The sequence below is a fragment of the Vigna radiata genome, chromosome 7 (genome assembly GCF_000741045.1).
Source record: "Vigna radiata var. radiata cultivar VC1973A chromosome 7, Vradiata_ver6, whole genome shotgun sequence".
NCBI classification, from domain to species: Eukaryota; Viridiplantae; Streptophyta; class Magnoliopsida; order Fabales; family Fabaceae; genus Vigna; species Vigna radiata.
The window spans coordinates 49,775,586-49,793,883 of record NC_028357.1 but is presented as its reverse complement, the minus strand read 5'-3'; the positions used below and the strand labels follow the sequence as shown (position 1 = coordinate 49,793,883).

The window sequence follows — 18,298 nt, the reverse complement described above, 5'->3', positions numbered from 1 at the left end:
CGATCGAAATTAATTGTCATTTATTGACAATTAACAGGTATTAATAGGTTAGATTGTCTTACTCTTTACAAAATATACGGTATTGATTATTGATTATTGGGTTTGATTGCTAAAAATATACCGTACTAATTAATAAGTCAGATTGTCTTACTCTTTTTGCAAAATATACGATATTAATTATTTATTATACGATATTAATTATTTATTATTGGATTTGATTGCCTAAAAATATAATGCACGAATGGTTAATACCGTATATTTTATAAAATATACGGTATTGATTATTGATTATTGGGTTTGATTGCCTAAAAATATACTATTGCCTAAAAATATATACGGAGTGGATGACATTCTCAAGAAGGATTGAAGATCAAAAGAGAACAAAGCAAAGAAGGACGACTGACTATCGAACCAATTCAACCCAAACAAAAATTAAATTTTAATTTATATTTAATTTAATTTATATTATATTTTATATATTTTTTTGTAATTCTATTTAAATTTTTTTTTAATAATTTATAAAAATATATTTTTTTAAATATTTGCAGGTATCCGCGGATATCCGCGGGTTTTAAAATATCCGCGGATTTTTTTAGACGGATACCCGACAGGTAGCGGGTCGGGTTTCGGGTACAGTTTTATCCAGCGGGTTGGGTTCGGGTATCACACTATCCGACCCAAACCCGACCCGTTGTCATCCCTAGTCGTCAACCCATAAAGATAAAACTAAAGATAGTTTATTTCTCTTAAGTAATTGTGATATTTAATTTAATATATCAGAGATATTATTAATATTTTATTGAAACAAACATAGTTTATTTTAGGGTTAAATATGTTTTTAGTCCCTTGAGGTGATTTTGGTTTTAGTCTTTCTTTCAAACTTAGGTACAATTTAATTTTTCAACTTTAGAAAACTTTAGTTTTAGTCCTTCTTACTAAATTTTTTTTAACTTTATTTGCTTTTTCAAACACGTTTCATTATAGCATTTGGATTGTTTACACTGTTTGACACATTTATGCTTCAATGTTAACTGAAAAACGCATTTTAGTTTGAAGGACTAAAATGACTAAAACCAGAGTTTTCTAGAGTTGAAGGACTAAATTGTACCTTAGTTTAAAAAAGGGACTAAAATCAAAATCGTTCCAAAGTATAGGGACTAAAAACATATTTAACCCTTTATTTTATTCACGATTTGAGAATTTTAATTTAGCTTGAAATTTTGTATATTTAGCCACTCATTAAATTGTATTAAATGATTGGAAATTTATAGGTTATATATATATATATATATATATATATATATATATATATATATTAACAAAATATAAAAATAGTAGTTGATTCAAAACCCCACTATATATATGTTAGACAATGAAATCATCAATTTTTTTCAAGCTAATCCTTTTTTTCTTCGAGTTGTAGAACGATGAGGATTATTCTGCATTCTTTTAGTTATTTATATTTTTAAAATAAAATAGAAATAGTAAAGTTTAAATAAGATAAATTGGACCTTTTATAGAATATTTTTTCTAAAATAAAGAATAAAAAAATCGACAAATATAAATACAATATTTATATAGTAGTTATAGATACTATTGGAAAGTTAGGTGTCATTCTTTTTTATTATAAACTAATTTTAAACCTGTTTGCTTCCGTGTTTGCTTTTATGTAAAGGTTTAAAGATTGGGAAAATAATATTTAAGTTTTAAATAGAATCAACTAAAATTTATTTATAAGTTTAAAAATTCAACGTGCATTGTAAAAATATAAATATTAGAGCTTGGGAAAAGATAAAAGATGATTTATGTGTAAGAATATATTAGATTATGTAAAAATATAAATGATAAACAAAAATATGTAAAGTAAACTCATAAAATACAAATCAATATATGAAGAGGTTCGTATAATATTGTATTACTCATTTAATTAATACGTTAACAAACCTATTTAATATGCGTTGTTAAATTTGTATAATAATTATATAATATACTGTATAATCTATATTATTAGTGCAAACACATAGACACTATAATGTATATGTTTCAATTTTTTTTTTTGTATATACTAGTGAAAACAAATAGACACTATAACGTATATGTCTTCACATTTTTTAATAATAATAAGAGATAAAAAAAATTATTATTATTATTATTGCTATTATTATAATTATAAAATTGAAATGAAATTATTATTATTGCTTAACCATGAAGTTCTTATGGGTTAGGCTTCCGAAAAGTAAATGCATTTTGGTGATATGAGTAGCTAAATCAATTCCTTTAAGTTATCCTTCAACCGTATAGTCCCATACCTGATCCCTCTCATTTCGGTGTATGTTCGATTCGTCCATGTGCCCCTTTCACTCGAAGCCTGCCAGGAGCCGCTCCTTGTCTGTGCCCCCTTGCACCATGCCTCTTGCACCGGCGATCACTTCCCGTCCTCGTCAGTGTCCGGGTGTCACAATAATTATTTCATTTAAAAAAATTATTTACCTAAATGGTATAATTGAAAAATAAAATAATAGAATAATTATTATTATTGTTATAATTATAAAATTAAAATAGTTTTTATTTATTTTGTAAGTAATTTTATAATTAAAAAGTATTAAATAAAAAATTATTAAATTTAAAGAAACAATCACTTAAAAAATAAAATTGATAAAATATTTTTAATTTAAAAATTAATATTAACTTAAAGGATAAAATTGGAAAATTAATGTATAAACAGGGAAATGGTATACCTAAGAAAAACTATAAATTTTTTAATTTATAGGTTTTGTATAAGGATAATCATATTTAGAAAACATTTTTCATTTTACATTTAAACATCATTTACATATTATTTTATAATTGGTCCAAAATTACTTGACAATTAATAATAATAATTATAAATATCACCATATACCAACAAGAGAGATTGTAAAAAAAAATTGTTTAAGTATCATTATATTTTTTCTATAACATGGTTCGTGTCGAGGTTTCGTAATAAAAGCCTTGCGTTGCGTTGCGTTGGGCTACGCTAACATGGGGGAGTCAACATGTTTCTGTAGGATTTGTTTCTGTAGGATTTGTTTCCTATACTACATGTTTCTGTAGGATTTGTTTAAGATAGATTTAGAGAAACAAACAACAAAACATAAGGGTAAGTTGTTGTTGTGTGTAAGAACCGATTTCTTTCATACTTTTGAATAAAACTTTGATATACACTGTTTATTACCTTGACAATTCAACCATCTGATAATTATTAGTCTTGTTTTAAATCCAACCCTTCAATTATTAACACATGGGGATGTTAAATTCAGTGAAGGTGCGTGGTTGATGGAGATGGAGTACCCAGAAAACTACTGCTACAGAAACAGCAGCAGCGTGTGTGAGATAGAGGAGGAAGAGGAGAAAGAAGAAGAAGAAGAAAAAGAAGAACAAGACTGTGTTTATGTTGCAGTGGGTAAGAGCAACACAAGCATGCACGCTCTCTCATGGACACTTAACAACTTGGTTACTCAATCTACCATCATTTTTCTCATTCATGTATTCCCTCAGATCAAACTCATTCCAAATCCCCGTAAGTCCCATCTCTCTTTCTTGCTTTCTCAGTCTATATTTGCTGCTTGATGTTTTTGTGTGATTGTGATGACAGTGGGAATAGGAATGGTTCCAAGGAATGCAGTGAGTGTTGAGCAGGCGGAGAGTTATGTTGAGCAAGAAAGAGGCAAGAGGAGAGAGCTCCTTCAGAAGTTCCTACAATCATGTTCTTCTTCCAAGGTACTGATTCTATAGTTAAATCCAATGGAACCAAATCCTCATTCAATTCCAATGAAAACCAAAAAACAAATGAACAACAATATTATCCAGAACAGGTTAAGGTAGACACCATCCTGATTGAGAGTGACATGGTTGCAAAGCCTATCCTCGACCTCATTCCCATTCTTCAGATTAAAACTCTAGTCATTGGAGCCAACAAATTCCATCTCAGGTACACCACTAATCACATGCATGCTGATTATTCGTTAGTATTTCAGCACTAATTAATATACAACGTCTGATTAACAGAAAATCAAAATCAAGGAAAGGGAATAATAGTGTTGCTGATGAGATACTGAGAAATTCACCAGAAAGTTGCAAGGTGAGAATTATATGTGAAGGGATGGAAGTAAATGAGCAGATGATGATGTCACCCACTAACCATACTTCCATGACTAGCCAAAAGAAAGAAGACAACCATGATTCAGTTTCATGCATTTGTTTCATACCGAAGTTCAAATGATTAGCCTGTTTAATTTCAATTCTAGCAAAAGGGTATAGATATGTAGCTCAGTCAAGTTCTTTGACTCCTAATTAATGTAGCTTATGAACAATTAATTACTTTGAATAATTCAATTACTTTGTTGTTCATTCTGTCATTACATAAAATATCGTTGATATCAAACAAAACATTTGATTTGACTTTATTTGAGTTGTGTAACGCGTCCTTGGTTACCTCACCACATAAGGCATATTCCTTCATCCTTCTCACCTCTGATTATACACAACAAACGCATTTAATAGTCAACTCTAATAATTTACAAACGACCAGGTCAACATTGACGAATTCCTCTGAAAAAAACTTTAAAAATTTCCACGTACCAGTTTATTAGGTTCCCACGTTTTGGAATCCTGAAAATTTACGCAGTACATAATGTGATGTTTGAGGTTAACTTTTGGTTGATTTCATTGCTCATAATTTTTGCTAAGCTAATCACGTCACATCAGAAGAGATATATTGGTGAAGTTTGAAGAAGGTTTATAACATGGTAAGTTCATATAAACACTGGTGGAAACCGATATGAAATTGTTGGAAAGATGCAGTAGAAAATAAGATGAGATGCTAGTAATAGCAAGGACAACATAAATGACAAAAAAGAAATATGTTGAAGGTTGAGGAATGGATTGGACCAAGAAGATTGAGCTTCTTTCTGATTTAAACACCCGGCCTCCTCCCAAAGTAGGAATAGTGTGTGAATATCAAGCAATTTTAGCTAGGATAAATTAACAATATATAGGGAGGAGAAGCTTTGTGAATATGTTAGTAAATTGGTTGGAGGAAGAAAGGGGTAACAATCATTGAAATTTCTTTAAGGGTGTGTTCACTTGAGGATGACAGGAGGTGATTAGGGGAGAGTGATTAAGTGGATTTGAGGATAATATTTTTTGTTGTTTATTTGACTGAATTTGGAGGTAAACGAAAGTGGATTTTGAAGTAAATTTTTTTAATCTGTCATATAAACTAAATCCTACACCAATTCTCACAAATTTTATTTCAAAATTCACTCTCGTTTACCTCCAAATTCACTCAAATAAACAGTAAAAAAAATTACCTTCAAATCCACCCAATTACTCTCCCCCAATCACCTTTTGTCACCCTCAAATGAACACACCCTAAGAGATGATGACAATCAATTTTCTAATACATCAAAATCTTTAAAACGTTATTGTTAGCTTTTCTTATCCAATACATGACTAAACCACTTCAAAAAAGTCTAAAATAGTTTCAAACAATATACTCTTAGAAACAAGATATATGATACACAATTAGAACTAATCTTATAAAAGATTCAAATATAACATGTAACCACAACAAATTCACATGTAAAGAAAAAACGAAAGAGACTAAAAAGAAGAATATAAAGTTAATTTATTCTATCAGAGAAACTGATAAATTCAAATTGAAGTACTCACTGTTAATATCAATCATATAGTCTTCAATTAGATAAGGAAAATGATATTTTGACACTAATTTTTTGACACTATTTTGACACTGCACACGTGTCAAAATGTGGTTGGATGATTTCAAATTAAAAAAAAAACTTTGGTTTTTCTCTTCTAAATATGCTTTTTTTAATTTGAAACCGTCCAACCATATTTTGACACGTGTGCAATGTCAAAATGATGTCAAAAATTAGTATCAAAATATCATTTTCCATTAGATAAATAGAGAATAAGAACTTTTATTGAAAAATACAAAAACTATGAAAAAATTATTTCTAAAAGATAATATATTTTAAAATAACGAACTCTTTCATAAAAGAATTACTTATCATTTTTAATATTAAAATAGTCACGTCTCATTATTTTTAAATTATAACAAATTCTAAAATGTCAAAAATTATTACAAATTCTAAAATGTAATTTTCTAAATCTTTACTACTATTATATATATATATATATATATATATATATATATATATATATTCTACAATATTTACACTATCTATACTACTATCTACACTTCTATATTATTATATATTAAAATTCCTATTCTAGTATACATATTTGTTTATCATTTTTATCTTTTAAATAATTATGTTTTTAAAATTAAAATAATTACTTTATCAATTTTATCCTTTAAGTAACCGCTTTTACAATTATTTTTTTATTTTATATTTTTAAAAATTTGACCATTTCTATATTAAAATTATTATTATAATAAAATTGTATAATTATTTATATTTTATTTTATGATTAATTATACTAATAAATTTATTATTTTTTGTTATCATAAAAAAAATTAACACTCATTTCACTAATAAATAAGAAAAAGATTATTTTCTATCATATATGAACTAAATATTTTTAATTATTAATAATTTGTTTGGTAATTAAATATATATTTTTGTCTTTTATAATAATTGGAATACTTTATTTTTAGAAAATAAATATAAATTGTTTAAAAAAATGAAATGGGTTATAAATTATGAAATTTCATATTCAAATCTGTGGTTAGTGTTTAAACTTTGAAGCTGAAGAACTTTGAATTAAGACTTGTAAATTTGGTATTTATTTATTTCAAAACGATGATTGACTCTTGAAAATAGTATATATATTGTTTTGATGTAATTTTTATTAATATTTGTTGTAAGTTACATTTGGTTTGCTCATAACAAGTACTTCGACAACATTAAATTAATATAGTAAATTTAAATTGAATTATTAAATAAAAAAATAGTATATGAAATTGTAAAAGTAAGAGACTAAAGGGAGTCCCAAACTATGAGGTCTCCTTAACGTCCTATAATTAACTTTCAAATAAAAGGTCTTACTTATCCTGATTGGACAAAGGTAATGTGTCCTACATGTTACAACATAGACACGTGTCCAAACATAATTATATAGTCAACTATATATATATATATATTGATCCATATCATCACATCCCAAGCAATTAGTTGAGAAATTGGAAGACGATGGGTTCGGAAAGGGAGCAGGATGAAGAAAACTGGAGTTGCTTTAGACGTGGTTTTTTAGGGTTCAAGAGAAATCAAGTCATAGATTGCAGCGAGATGGTAGATTCAGATTCGGATGATCTGTTTGAGATTAATCTGAAGGAGTCTTTGGTTTTGGATACCATAAGAGAAGACTGCGAGAGCACTGTGTTCTCTCTTGATATCCACAACTGTAACAATGATGATGATGAAGATGATGATGTTGTTTATGTGGCAGTAGGCAACAACGATGAACATTCCAGTCCAAGCATGGAAGCTCTTTCATGGGCCCTGAAACACGCCGTGACACCCTCTGCCACCGTAGTTCGTCTTCTACACGTTTTCCCTCAAGTCAAGCTCATTCCAAGTCCATGTAATTAACCTCTACCAGTTTTTTTGTCCTTCTCCTCCTCTTTTTTCCATGCTCCGTGTTCATAGTCAAACAAGTCCCTTTCCCCGTATAACACAGGTTTACGCGTGAACTCATCTTTCAATGTTTAGTGTGTTTCGTTTTGTATGTATGATTGCACAAGAATCTAAAGTTAACACCAGAAACAGATATGTCAAAGAGTTTTGATTTGTTGCTTTGTAAGTTTATAACCAAATACTTATTCAACAGTAGGAAAAATTCCAAGGAGTCATGTTAATGAAGAGTATGCTAACATGCACTTGGCACAAGAGAGAGCCAAGAGGAAATTGCTACTTCGAAAGTTCATTGACCTCTGCGTTCATTCTAAGGTAAATAATTAAATCCTTTGCCATACGCTTTGATGATGTGTGTGTGTATATATATATTGCATTACTGTTATATATGTACAGGTTAAGGTGGAGATGGTGCTGATTGAGGGTGACAAAGTTGCTAAAGCGATCATAGAGCATGTTGGAAATCTTAATATAAGAAAAGTGGTTGTCGGAATTTCGAGATCTAATTTAAGGTAGCGTGTCTGAGATGCATATATATAAGTAAATTGGTATGAATTAAGAGCATTTTGTGATTGTGTTTATTATTTTGGATTAGTAGAAAATGTGAATCTGGAAGGAAGAGTGGCATAGCGGGCAAGGTACTAAAATACGCACAGGAAAGTTGCGATGTAAAAATCATATGTGAAGGAAGAGAAGTGATAGATGAAATGAGTGACAATGGAAGTTCAACAGCTTCGCAGGAAATATATGAATTCAGGCGATTTCTCCCATTTAAGCATTTTATGTCCAGTTGGGTATGCTTATTTAGATAGATGAGGAATGATATAGATGTCTTACTAAGAATATATAATCATATATACGCATTAGGAATGAGATTTTTGCTATAAATATATACTCAGAGTAGTTCGTGGACTTTATTTGGGATGTTGGATAGTTTATTTACTTTACAGTTGATGGATGAAGTATTTATGTTAGATTTTTATGTTTTGATGTTTGTTTGTTTTTTTTAATAATATTATGACACACTTTGACCAAATAATAAAAGTATAAAATTTTATAATTTAAAAAAAAAAGAATAAAAAATAGAAAAAATAATTTTAAATGAATGTAAAAAAATTAAATATTTCAAAAGAATATTTTTTTTTTCATGAACAAATGGTGAAGTCTCAATTAACATAAACTAAGAATACAGCAGAAGAGCTATTGGTATAATCTCCAGAACATATTTAGCAAAGCAATCGACTCTATCCTTCTTCACCTTTAATAACGGTTAAGAATTAAAGTGTAAATCTATATCTTAGGTAAAGATTGGAAAATTGATTAAATTATGAAAGAAAAAGCTTGTAGGTTTATTATTTTTTAAAATATTTATTATTTTAAGGTTTTAAGTTAAAATGATGTTAATTTTTTATTTTCATTTATGTCAATGTTGAGTTTTAGTTTTTGAACCATTATAATTTTTTATAATTTTTTTTCATCATTGTAAATTTTAAATAAAAATGTGACATCTGAGTAAGAAAAAATCTAAAACTCTCTAATTATTTAAATTTTAGATTAAACATGTGTTTTTAATTGTTAAATTTTGATATAGTTTGATATTAAAATTTAAAAATAATTAAATATAATTTTTTAATTTATTTCAAAAAAATTTTAACTTGTAAAAAGTTTAAACTTAGATTGTTAAAGACGTTTCAATTCAACTATCAAATTAAAATATCATTTAACACATAAAAAAATAATTGGTTAAAGTAACTATATTTATTTAAAATGAATTTATGCTTAAAATATGATAAAATTTATAAAAAAAATGAATTTTAATTTTATCTATAAAGTTTAAGAAGTAAAAACATATTTAATTTTAAATTTTACTGAAAAAAGTTACAATATTTTCTTTCTCTTTCTTATTCGAGAATGAAAAAAACAATCAATTTCTTTTTTAAAAAAAGGAAAAATAACTAAAAGAGTTGTTTTTAAAGAAGAAATGATTTTTTTTTTCACTTAATCAATTTTGAAATAAAAAAACGTTGGGCCTGGGGTAGCCCAAATATGGAAGAAAATTGGGCCTTCTCTTGTTCTGTGAATTTTGAAAAAGGAAATAAGAAAAAGAAAAGGTGTTGTGGTGTGGGAGGTAAAGAAAAGAGAAAGTAGGGGAGGATCCATAGAAGTGTCTGGAATCCGAATCCCATCCGAGGTGGTTTTGGTGTTTGTGTCTTTCACTCTTGAGCCCTCCCCTCCCCTCCTGCAATTACCCAAGCGATCTCTAACTCACTCTCTTTCTCTTTCTCTATCTCCATCACTATTTCAGAACCGTTGCCACCATGAAGCGCGTAAACGACGACGTTGCCAACCCCGCAACGGTGAAGCCAACGTTCCTAACCAAAGCCCAGCGTGAGCAATTGGCCCTCCAACGTCGCCAGGAAGAAGTCGCGGAGCAGAAGCGCCGCCAGGAGCAGCTCCTTTCCCATAACCACTCCTCCGATCCCAAACCCTCCTCCGACCGCGACAGAGACAGAGACAGAGAAAGGGACAGAGACCGTGACAACAGAGAGCGCGACCGCGACAGAGACAGGGACAGAGACCGCGATAGGGCACGTGACCGGGACCGGGACCGCGAACCCGAACGCCGCAACAGAGAGAGGGAGCGCGAAGAGGATACCCGTGCCCGTGAGCGAGCTCGGTCGGAGAAACTGGCGGAGCGCGAGAGGGCACGTGACCGGGACCGCGAGGCCGAGCGCCGCAACAGAGAGAGGGAGCGTGAAGAGGAGACCCGGGCACGCGAGCGAGCTCGCTTGGAGAAACTCGCGGAGCGCGAGCGCGAGAAGGAGCTTGAGTCCATCAAGGAGCAGTACTTGGGCTCAAAGAAGCCCAAGAAGCGCGTGATCAAGCCCAGCGAGAAGTTCCGGTTCTCCTTCGACTGGGAGAACACGGAGGACACTTCGCGCGACATGAACTCTCTTTACCAGAACCCCCACGAGGCTCAGCTCCTCTTCGGCCGCGGCTTCCGCGCTGGCATGGATCGCCGTGAGCAGAAGAAGCTCGCCGCCAAGAACGAGAAAGAGATGCGCGAGCAAATCCGCAAGAAAGATGGCCTCGAGGAGAAGCCCGAGGAGGCCGATGCTCAGCGCCGCAAGGAGGCCGCCGCCGATCTCTACGACACCTTCGACATGCGAGTGGACCGCCACTGGAGCGAGAAGAAGCTCGAAGAGATGACCGAGAGGGATTGGCGCATCTTCAGAGAAGACTACAACATTTCCTATAAGGGTTCCAAGATTCCTCGCCCCATGAGGAGCTGGATCGAGAGCAAGTTGAGCCAGGAGCTCTTGAAAGCTGTGGAGAAGGCTGGCTATAAAACCCCTTCTCCTATTCAGATGGCAGCCATTCCCCTTGGCTTGCAGCAGCGTGATGTCATTGGCATTGCTGAGACTGGTTCCGGGAAAACCGCGGCGTTTGTGCTTCCCATGTTGAGCTACATCACCAGACTTCCTCCCATGAGTGAGGACAACGACGCTGAGGGTCCCTATGCTGTTGTCATGGCCCCCACTCGCGAGCTCGCGCAGCAGATTGAGGATGAGACTGTTAAGTTTGCGCAGTATTTAGGAATCAAAGTGGTGTCCATTGTTGGTGGACAATCCATTGAGGAGCAAGGGTTTAAGATCAGGCAGGGCTGTGAGATTGTCATTGCCACTCCTGGACGTTTGATTGATTGCTTGGAGCGGCGCTATGCTGTTCTAAACCAGTGCAATTATGTTGTTCTTGACGAGGCTGATCGCATGATTGACATGGGTTTTGAGCCCCAGGTGATGGGTGTCCTTGATGCCATGCCTTCTAGCAATCTCAAACCGGAGAATGAAGATGAGGAGCTTGATGAGAAGAAGATTTACCGGACCACTTATATGTTCAGCGCCACCATGCCCCCTGCTGTGGAGAGGCTTGCTAGGAAGTATTTGAGGAACCCTGTTGTGGTCACCATCGGCACTGCTGGAAAGGCAACTGATTTGATCAGCCAGCATGTGATCATGATGAAGGAGTCCGAGAAATTTTACAAGCTTCAGAGATTGCTTGACGAGCTTAACGACAAGACTGCGATCGTGTTTGTCAACACCAAAAAGAATGCGGATATGGTTGCCAAGAATTTGGATAAGGAAGGGTATCGCGTGACCACTTTGCATGGAGGGAAGTCGCAGGAGCAGAGAGAGATTAGTCTTGAGGGGTTTAGGACCAAGAGATATAATGTTCTTGTTGCCACTGACGTTGCCGGACGTGGGATTGACATACCTGATGTCGCTCATGTTATCAACTATGATATGCCTGGGAATATTGAAACGTACACTCACCGTATTGGGCGTACTGGTCGTGCAGGAAAGACGGGTGTGGCTACAACATTCTTGACTCTTCAGGACAGTGATGTCTTTTATGACCTCAAGCAGATGCTCGTTCAAAGTAACAGTCCTGTTCCACCTGAATTGGCAAGGCACGAAGCTTCGAAATTCAAGCCAGGAACGATTCCTGACAGACCACCTAGACGAAATGACACTGTTTTTGCGCATTAGAGAATTTTTTTTTTGAGGTAGCAATTTCTTTAGAAGACATCAACATTGCAGGTAATGTGAAATTTTCTGGTTGGGGTAATGAACATTTTGCCAGTGAGACACTACTAGCATAATCTGCTTATTATGGTTATATGATCCTGTATAAAAATTTGTTTACAGCAGTCCTTCCATTCTGGTATCGCTGTCCTTGCTTGTATTCTGTTTAGCTAGAGCTACTACTATTCTGCTTATTAATTATTTCTAACAGGATTAATAGTTTTAAGATGAGGATATTTAATTAAATTTATCATGTGACTTGATATTTGCCTTCTTATGCTACAGTGGTTGCATTTTCTGATTGCATTTCTTGCTTTATTATCTAGGCTGTCAGTTGTTTGATTGATGTTTTTGTTTTTCCTTAAGACTTAAAACAGTTTCTGCACATTTGTTCAGCTGATGTCAAAGTGAAGGTTGAATGGATACTAACATTTGTCAAATGTTGCTTCAGTTTGGGTTAGTTTCAGTTCTATTATTGGTGCCATTATCTCAGCCTATGAATGACTGCTGCAGTCTTGTTCCTGCGCACCTCGTAGACTCACCCGGATTTTTTTAACTCATTAACATGTAAAAATGTTTTACAATATCAGTATAGTTTAGCTATCAGCAACTTTTGTCTCGGTCGGTTAGGCATGTACACAGACATTTCTTAGAGTATACAGTCTGTCTTGAATATAAAGCTGATGAGAAAATGGTGGAAGTAAGTTGTATGAAGTTTAATGCAATATCTTTATATTTGATACTTTATCATATTAATTTTTTTATAACTCATTAACATGTAAAATGATATACAAATGTCAGTCTACTTTAGCTATCAGCACGTTTTGTCTCAGTCTGTTAGGCATATACACTGACATTTCTGAAGGTATACGGTCTGTGTTCATTATAAATCTGATGAGTAAATGGTGGAAGTAAGTTGTATGAAGTTTAATGCAATATCTTTATATTTGATACTTTATCATATTAATTTTTTTATAACTCATTAACATGTAAAATGATATACAAATGTCAGTCTACTTTAGCTATCAGCACGTTTTGTCTCAGTCTGTTAGGCATATACACTGACATTTCTGAAGGTATACGGTCTGTGTTCATTATAAATCTGATGAGTAAATGGTGGAAGTAAGTTGTATGAAGCTTAAAGCAAAATGTCCAAATTGGTTGCTTTATCATATTAAATTGATATTAGGAATTGGAATACCTGAATTGGATGATCGAAGAAATGTTATCTTAGAATCATATATGTAAAACATACTTTCAAGGTGCTGAAAACGGAGACTAAAACATGTGCTTTAGGTAAGCTAAATTTGACAGTAGTAATGGGCATGCAGATTATTTTTGCTTAAAGCACAATGTATTTTCACTGAAGTTTAAGATAGAAAAATGCCACGGCCAAGAGGTTCTAACCAATGTTGATAAATGGCAGCGTGATGGCTGCCCTGGTAGGTTTTGGCCAACTGTCCTTGGCAATTCAGGAATTATGACCTACCCATAGGCCGCAAGGCCGTGTTTATGTGGCGTAATTTTGGTTTTCGAACACTGATAGCAGCCCTGGTAGGTTTTGGCCAATGGCCCTTGGCAATTCAGGAAGTAGGACCTATGCATAGGCCGCAAGGGCGTGTTTATGTCGGCCACTGATGACACTGGCTCTAACATGCTGTTATTAGAGGTGTCAAAAGCATTTCCCCTATTAAAGGAAAGACAAATAAATGGTAAAAGAAACTAGTAAAATGTTTTACTATATTGCTTTTATTAATAACCACACAAGAAAAACAACTGGTTATTCTTCTAAAGTTTGCCTATGTACCCCTTTAGCAACACAGATTCACAGTTAGCTGGTAAGGCTTTCGGAATATCTTTATGGTATTATTAAGGTACTAAAGTCGTGCCTCACTTGAACGAGAAAGGTGCTGCTAAGGTGTCAAGAATGGGCTTACCCCTTTTTGTCCCTGTCTCAGCGCCTTAGATATTCCTTTCGGCGATGGTATTTGATTATACAGCACTAATGCAAGACTTATCAGTTATCAAATGACAATTAGCTTAGCTTTCAGATAGATCATTGAAGTGGTATAAAGTGCTTATTTAGCCTTGTCATGTGCAGTTGCATAACTCATGTTAATACTGAATGTATTAAGTGACATTTTCCCCTTAACTTTATTTAATTTTTAACTGGTTTTTTTATATTTTGTTTTGAATACATGAAAATTAACTAAAATTACCTTACTTTTCTGGATATTAGGTCACTTAATCCGTTAACTGATTAATACTTAATTCTAGTTATTATTGTTTGCATATTTCAAACGTCTCAGTGTTTTTTCCCAATATTTTTTGTCATTCGTCTTTAGCAATGGCCTAAAGGAAAATAATTGTTCCAATATGATGATAGGATGATGACAAGGAGTGATACAAAAAGCAAGAAGGGGGTTATATGGGGATTCTATTTTGAAATAGGGTTCCTTGCCCAGAAACAAACCTCAATGCTTCCTATGTACTGGAAAAAAATATAGTATAGGGTGCTTTCCTCCTAAGTTCAGTTTTTGTATTTTTTTTCTGGTTAAGTTCTCTAGCTTAAGCACAGTCTGGTATGGTTTTATCGGGTTCCGATTGAGGTTACTCTAAGAACTGTATGTGATTGCTTTAAGGCCTTGTTCACTTGTTCACCCGAGAGGATTTAGGAGAGAGTAATTGATAAGATTTGATGATAATTTTTTTTTGTTTATTTGAATAGATTTGAAAGTGAGAGTGAATTTGGAAGTAGTTTTTTTTTAATCTGTTACATAAATTAAATCTTACACTTTTAAAATCTTCTTTCACTTCTAAATCTATTTAAATAAATAAAAAAGTTGCTTTCAAATCCTCTCAATTACTCTTTTTCAAATCTATTCAAATCTTGATATGTAATTATATGTGAAGTTTTGAAGAAAAACAAAATGGAGAACTTAAAATGCGATTATTTATTTAGTTTTTCTTTTAATTGTTTTATCGTTATTGTTGAAAAATAATAAATACTGTTTTAAAATTATTATTCCGTTTTAAGAATTGGTTTATTTATAAAATTTTAATATGCATATATTTTTAAAAAAATATATCAAGAACATTTTTTATATTATACTAAAAATTAATTCAGTGACCTCCATTCAATTAAACTATTCCACTTTTATTTAGATTACTTCACATCATTTCATGTAATATCTAGGAAAATAGGATTTTTAAAAATAAAGTAGTTTTGATACTTTGGGTTTTTGTTTGAAGATTAATGTTGTTGAGTTTATATTTTTTTGTTAGAACATAATTATTATGTTATTTAATTATTTTTATATTTTTGCTTAGGGGTAAAAGGGTCTTTTTCTTTTATTTAATTGGTGTAGAAATTAATTAAGCGAGTGTGTAGAAAGGAAAAGTATTGAATTAAATAATCTAGATATTAAATAAAATAATGTTAAGTAAATCTTTTAAAAGATTTAGTTGTTATTTTAAAAATTAGTTAAATGAAAATAGAAGATATAATTTGGTGGGTTTAAAGATTAAAAGAGATATTATTATTAGAGAAAATCATTATTAAATATTGTTGATATTTTAAAGATTACATAGATTTTAAAAAAGTTTTGGTGGTTGATGATATTTTAAAAAGTAGTTAAGAGAGAATAAGAGAAGAAATCTTAGTGGTTTTAGATATAAACTGATAGATTTTATTAATATTAAAAGGATAGAGACAGAATAAAAGAGTATAGATAGGAGAAAAGAAAAAAAGGGATTGGCATTTTAGTATCCTAAAAGCAAAAAAACGAAAATTAGAAATATAAGGGAGAGAAAAGATGTTTTTTTGGGAGAAAATAGAGCTGAGAACGGGCATATAAAAAAATGAGAGGACCACGGTGACGTTGTGAAACTTTCTTAGTGATTTTGGAAACAAAAATCATATGAGATCTGGTAAGGGAAGTGACTAGAATTACCTTGTGTGTGTGTAGGGTTTGGCATTGTATGATATTCTTTATTATATGTGGTTATCTGTATGGTTGTTGGAGTGCACGACATGATGTTATCATATATGTGTAGGGTTTTGAGTTGTATGTTCTTGTTGCATGTGCATTTGATGATGTTATTGGTGACCATGGGTATGGTTTGGAGTTTCGAGAAGTGTGGGTTATTTTATGGATGCATGATGTGATAGAAGTAAGAGGGGGTTATGGGTTTTGGAAATTGGGAATAAAAGATGAGTTGGGTGAATGAGTAGTCCAGTAATGATGAAAGTGGAGGAAATAGATTCTCTTCAGCCGTGTGATGCGGGAAGAGGATAGTTTGGTACTAATGACTCTTTTGGCCATGTGATGTGGGAAAGAGATTCTCTTAGGCCATGTGATGTGGGAAGAGAATAGTTTGGTAGTGATGACTCTTTCGGCCATGTGATGTAGGAAAGAGATTCTCTTTGACCGTGTGATGCGGGAAGAGGATGGTTTGGTAGTGATGACTCTTTTGGTCATGCGATGTGGAAAAAAGATTCTCTTCAGCCATGTGATGCAGGAAGATGATGGTTTGGTAGTGAGGACTCTTTTGACCATGTGATGTGGGAAAGAGATTCTCTTCGATCGTGTGATGCGGGAAGATGATGATTTAGCAATGATGACTCTTTGATTGTGTGATGCAGGAAAAAGGATGATTTAGTAGTGGTGAATCTTTGTCCGGGTGATGCGGGAAAGATATTTTATTTGGATGTGAGATACGGGAAGAGGATGTCGTGTGACTCGTAGTGAATTGGTTATGGTGGTTAGGTGGTATGATAGTGTAGAGGAAATAGGCTAGTGAGTGCCGATGTGATTGTTGTAATGTTAATATTGTGATGTTAATGTGGTGATGGTAATGTTGTGATGATATATGTTTATGATTTGGTTAATATATTTGTATATTTTATGATAAGATAATTTTGGTTGCTCACCCTGAAAGTTGTGGTTGTGGTTTCCATCTACGACGATCGTACTTGTACAGATGGTTTGCAGATAAGATTGGATCGGAGTAGCTGAGAGAGTTGGAATGTTATGTTCGGAGACTTGCTATTTATATTTTTTAAAAGTTTTCTATTTGACAATTTAATGTAAAAGTGATATTTTGAGATTTATAAACAATATTTATAGTTATGTTTAGCTTCTGCAATTTTAATCCAATAAGATTGTTATCTTTCATAAATGTTTTATGGAAATGTTTTGAAAAATATTAATTTGGGATGTTACATTTCACAGTTTAACCAAAATTTCTTTTAAATGACTTCAAATAAAAGCTTTGAAATGTAGAAATCGTTTAATTATTTTTTGTTTACACTCCGTTTTAGCAAAAATGAACTAAAAAGATAATTAATAAAAATGTTGAGTTACTTCTTAAGTTTTTATGTAGTTCAAACTACAAAGATGTAATTTTATAAACATTTAGTATCATAGCTTAATAATACTGAAAACTAAAAACAACAAATATTATAAATTTAGCACTCAAAATAAGCGTAATTACATAATAATGCTCAACTTTAAGTTTCAATAGTACATAATAATATCATTTAAAATTAACGTTTTTCTGAAAGAAAATAACAGCCAAATTACATTTTATGTTCTTTTATTAAGTAAAAAAAAGACAACATTTTATTAAACATATAGTTCTTTCCTATTTTTTTTCCCTTGTTGATCCGCTTTGAATTTATTTTTTCGATTATTGACGGGTTCCCAAACCAGAATAAAACTTCTCCATTTAAAAAAATTGAAGCATGTTTAAGAGTTTTTTTTTTTAAGTGACATTAGATTGGTTTAAGGTAAAAAAAAAAAAAATGAAACTATATAATTAATATTTATGGAAAATGAAAGTGCTTTTTTATCTATTAACTTTTTAAAATGATGTCATGAAAAAATAAAGTTTTGTTAGATATTTTATAAGAGATATTTGATCCATTGTCTCTTTGAAGATTTCGTTAGGTTTCCGTTAATACTCAACAAACTCCCTTTCAATATAAATTAATTAATGTTTTAGTTTAAAAATTCAAAATGATTGATGTTTTCCATTTGACAATAAAGTATT

The 18,298-nt window shown here is 32.2% G+C and overlaps 3 protein-coding genes across 10 annotated transcripts; all 3 read left to right on the top strand.

The window, feature by feature from the left end:
- The first annotated feature begins 3,023 nt into the window (after positions 1-3,023).
- On the top strand, positions 3,024-4,332 carry LOC106768035 (U-box domain-containing protein 35). The gene is made up of 5 exons (XM_014653002.2): positions 3,024-3,139; positions 3,300-3,559; positions 3,635-3,759; positions 3,855-3,970; positions 4,048-4,332. The coding sequence occupies exons 2-5, from the start codon at positions 3,316-3,318 to the stop codon at positions 4,259-4,261; spliced, it is 699 nt and encodes a 232-aa protein (XP_014508488.1). The 5' UTR covers positions 3,024-3,139; positions 3,300-3,315; the 3' UTR covers positions 4,262-4,332.
- Positions 4,333-7,209: 2,877 nt separating this feature from the next.
- LOC106767899 (U-box domain-containing protein 35) lies at positions 7,210-8,612 on the top strand. 2 transcript variants are annotated; one of them, XM_022783010.1, is made up of 4 exons: positions 7,210-7,608; positions 7,855-7,973; positions 8,055-8,170; positions 8,257-8,612. In XM_022783010.1, the coding sequence occupies exons 1-4, from the start codon at positions 7,218-7,220 to the stop codon at positions 8,468-8,470; spliced, it is 840 nt and encodes a 279-aa protein (XP_022638731.1). In that variant the 5' UTR covers positions 7,210-7,217; the 3' UTR covers positions 8,471-8,612. The 2 variants fall into 2 exon arrangements, with proteins under 2 accessions (XP_022638731.1, XP_022638730.1); XM_022783009.1 differs by having other exon boundaries at positions 8,254-8,612.
- Positions 8,613-9,773: 1,161 nt separating this feature from the next.
- On the top strand, positions 9,774-14,888 carry LOC106768663 (DEAD-box ATP-dependent RNA helicase 21). 7 transcript variants are annotated; one of them, XM_022784119.1, is made up of 3 exons: positions 9,774-12,259; positions 12,696-12,700; positions 14,631-14,888. In XM_022784119.1, exon 1 carries the CDS (start codon positions 9,977-9,979, stop codon positions 12,206-12,208), a length of 2,232 nt encoding a protein of 743 aa, XP_022639840.1. In that variant the 5' UTR covers positions 9,774-9,976; the 3' UTR covers positions 12,209-12,259; positions 12,696-12,700; positions 14,631-14,888. The 7 variants fall into 7 exon arrangements, with proteins under 7 accessions (XP_022639840.1, XP_022639838.1, XP_022639839.1 ...); XM_022784117.1 differs by having other exon boundaries at positions 12,641-12,700; XM_022784118.1 differs by having other exon boundaries at positions 12,611-12,700.
- The last annotated feature ends 3,410 nt before the right edge of the window (positions 14,889-18,298 follow it).

Excerpts from the sequence above, each read along its gene's own strand:
- LOC106768035 (XM_014653002.2), top strand. The coding sequence starts at position 3,316 with ATGGAGATGGAGTACCCAGAAAACTACTGCTACAGAAACAGCAGCAGC. Across the intron at positions 3,760-3,854 it reads AATCATGTTCTTCTTCCAAG|GTTAAGGTAGACACCATCCT; the intron begins GTACTGATTCTA and ends TATCCAGAACAG. Across the intron at positions 3,971-4,047 it reads GCCAACAAATTCCATCTCAG|AAAATCAAAATCAAGGAAAG; the intron begins GTACACCACTAA and ends TCTGATTAACAG.
- LOC106767899 (XM_022783009.1), top strand. The coding sequence starts at position 7,218 with ATGGGTTCGGAAAGGGAGCAGGATGAAGAAAACTGGAGTTGCTTTAGA. Across the intron at positions 7,974-8,054 it reads ACCTCTGCGTTCATTCTAAG|GTTAAGGTGGAGATGGTGCT; the intron begins GTAAATAATTAA and ends ATATATGTACAG. Across the intron at positions 8,171-8,253 it reads ATTTCGAGATCTAATTTAAG|TAGAAAATGTGAATCTGGAA; the intron begins GTAGCGTGTCTG and ends ATTTTGGATTAG.
- LOC106768663 (XM_022784116.1), top strand. The coding sequence starts at position 9,977 with ATGAAGCGCGTAAACGACGACGTTGCCAACCCCGCAACGGTGAAGCCA.